The sequence below is a fragment of the Frankliniella occidentalis genome, unplaced genomic scaffold (genome assembly GCF_000697945.3).
Source record: "Frankliniella occidentalis isolate FOCC.00 unplaced genomic scaffold, Focc_3.1 Scaffold2161, whole genome shotgun sequence".
NCBI classification, from domain to species: Eukaryota; Metazoa; Arthropoda; class Insecta; order Thysanoptera; family Thripidae; genus Frankliniella; species Frankliniella occidentalis.
Genome location: NW_026269249.1, coordinates 4510 through 6895, shown reverse-complemented (window position 1 = coordinate 6895; position 2386 = coordinate 4510). Strand labels below are relative to the sequence as shown.

Below are 2386 nucleotides of genomic sequence, written 5' to 3'. Positions count from 1 at the left end.
GAAACTGTCAGTTGACCTATCACAGAGATTTTTCAATAATTTTCTCCTATTTGTTCTGGAAAGATCATTGAGATTGACTTGTCGACCTCTCTTGCTCTTGACTTTCTCTGTCTCCGACATAACCTACAGACATTAGAAAGTTGTTTTAGCTCACTCATTCAAATCACAAATTTGACGCATCACTACAACTGTAGCAATTATTGGCATTGATAATGAAAATTGGCAGCAGCCAAATATACTTTCTGTCAGACTCACCTTACAACATGTAATCTTCGAAGCAACACCGGTCACAGAACAGAAGAACACCTCATGTCATGACCCCTCTCAACAATAACACGATCCCCAAAACACATGCAAAAAAAAAAAAAGAACACGATCGCCTAGGCCGATGTTACCAACCTACTAAATATATAAATGGACAAAGATAAGCCTTTTCCTGTCTGATTTTGAACTTATGTAGTCATGGTTTATTTTTTAAAATATCCAATCGTGAGGGACCTTTAAAATTTGTTTCTCTGATTTGTGGTTTCTGTAGTGTAGTAATTGTCACTTTTTGTTGTTCTGTTCGCGCATTCGTGTTTCAAATCGGCTTCTCGAGCAGCTGATTAAAGTGTCATTTGGGTAACAGCTGATCACCTGTCAACACCTGTTATTATAGCAGAGAAGAAATGTCGTTCGTGCTGGTTCTTTGGGATAACCCGATCAGCAGTAGCGTTGTGAATAAGAGGGATGTAAAGGGTGGGGTTGACGTGGGTCAGAAAAGGTTTATTAAGTGGCACGGAAAGGAGTTTTATGGCAAAATAATAAGAACTGGTAAGTGTCTACTGAGTGGCTGTAGTGCATTGTGTGACCATGGTTAAGTTATATGTATTTTAAACTATACCATTAATTCTAGGATGTAAAAATGATCTTGAAGCCATCACTCTCACACATGAAGGGGACATCGTTGACCCAAACCTATAGAATATATTTATTTCAAACTATATCATTAATTCTAGGATTTAAGAAAGATCTTGAAGCCATCACTCTCACAAACGACGGGGACATCTTTGACCCAAACCGAGGTCCTGAATGTGAGGCAGTAAAATCTCGGAAAGCATTGCTTGATGAGAGGTTGAGAAAGGGAGTGCAGTACAAGTCGGCTACTCAAGCAGCTAGGGCCCACTTTTTGTACAATCTCACTTGTAAGTTCTTTTGTAACCCGTGAAATACAATGCTGGTGTGACATTGATTAATTATGCTTCTTTTATTAATCTTTGTTTTACAGTGGATGCTGCAGATGAGCAAAATATCAACGATGATGATGCCCAAATTGATGGAGAAGACATTGAAGGTACAGAACATGCAATTTATAGAAAGTTGGTTCCATCTCTTTTAGGTTCTGCCCACTATTGCTATTTTCAATTTTGTATTATTTTGTGTTGCTTAGAAATTGACTTTTCTTCATGTGGGACGGTGGAGGAAATGGTGGGCAAGCTTCCGCAGCCTCTCCAGAAAAGACATATCAAAAAGTTGTTGAATAACCTGCCGTGTCTCACAACAAATAAGAACAAACCAAAAATGGTGAGTGTGCATTAAAATATTAAACACCTAGTTCTTACTCCAAAGTCGCTATTTATTAAAATTAAATTTTTCAGGTCAGACTATCTCCAAAACACAATTCATATATTGATGAAGTTGCCGCTTGGGGATATTCCAAAATGTACCTCGACAAACCTGAAGAGATGTTCGGTCAGTTGTTGCTGGAGTGCGTGCCAGAGGTAGTTCTTGGCTTGCCATTTTTGTCCAGTTCTGGTACAAATGGCAGAGTGGGCATCCCCTCACACATAACACATGCAGTCTGCTGTAAGTAAACCCTTATGAATGAATCAATGTCACGAAATTGCCAAGAAAGCCATTGACACTGAATTCTTGTTCTTTTGTTACAGTTTTTGTCAATCTGAGGTCATCAGGGGTTTTTACTTTGACTAAAATGACCAAAAAGGTCAACAACTTACTGAAAACAGTCAGGAAAGATGAAAAACTGCAAAAAAGGCTGTCAGACTTGTTAAAGAAGTAGTATGTTTCTTCAATCAATTTTCTCTAACGATACCTGTAAAAGTATCGTTGACGTTTTGTTTGTTATTTATTTATTCTGTTGTTTTGTTATAATTAAAAGGGTTGGTAATAAATACTATTCACAGTTATTCTGGTTATATCTTCTGCCCATCCAACTTTCACTTTGCCGTGTCACGAATTCTTGACAAGTATAGTAGTATGGTGCACGCCCAAATTCAATTCGAACACACGGCTGAAGCAGCGCACCGGGGAACTGAAACCCTATCTCTGGCGCGTCTCTCCGTTGAGTCAGCTCTGTCTGCGTAATGGCTCCCCGTAGTCTCCGCAC

General features: G+C 38.9%; 1 protein-coding gene across 2 annotated transcripts; it reads left to right on the top strand.

Annotated features, from left to right (window-relative positions):
• Positions 1-6: 6 nt before the first annotated feature.
• LOC127751924 (uncharacterized) lies at positions 7-2378 on the top strand. Of its 2 annotated transcripts, XM_052276229.1 has the most exons (5): positions 7-1184; positions 1268-1333; positions 1430-1563; positions 1638-1845; positions 1929-2378. In XM_052276229.1, the coding sequence occupies exons 1-5, from the start codon at positions 905-907 to the stop codon at positions 2057-2059; spliced, it is 819 nt and encodes a 272-aa protein (XP_052132189.1). In that variant the 5' UTR covers positions 7-904; the 3' UTR covers positions 2060-2378. The 2 variants fall into 2 exon arrangements, with proteins under 2 accessions (XP_052132189.1, XP_052132188.1); XM_052276228.1 differs by having other exon boundaries at positions 1268-1563.
• Positions 2379-2386: the final 8 nt, after the last annotated feature.

Excerpts from the sequence above, each read along its gene's own strand:
- LOC127751924 (XM_052276228.1), top strand. The coding sequence starts at position 905 with ATGATCTTGAAGCCATCACTCTCACACATGAAGGGGACATCGTTGACC. Across the intron at positions 1,185-1,267 it reads CTTTTTGTACAATCTCACTT|TGGATGCTGCAGATGAGCAA; the intron begins GTAAGTTCTTTT and ends TTTGTTTTACAG. Across the intron at positions 1,564-1,637 it reads ATAAGAACAAACCAAAAATG|GTCAGACTATCTCCAAAACA; the intron begins GTGAGTGTGCAT and ends TAAATTTTTCAG.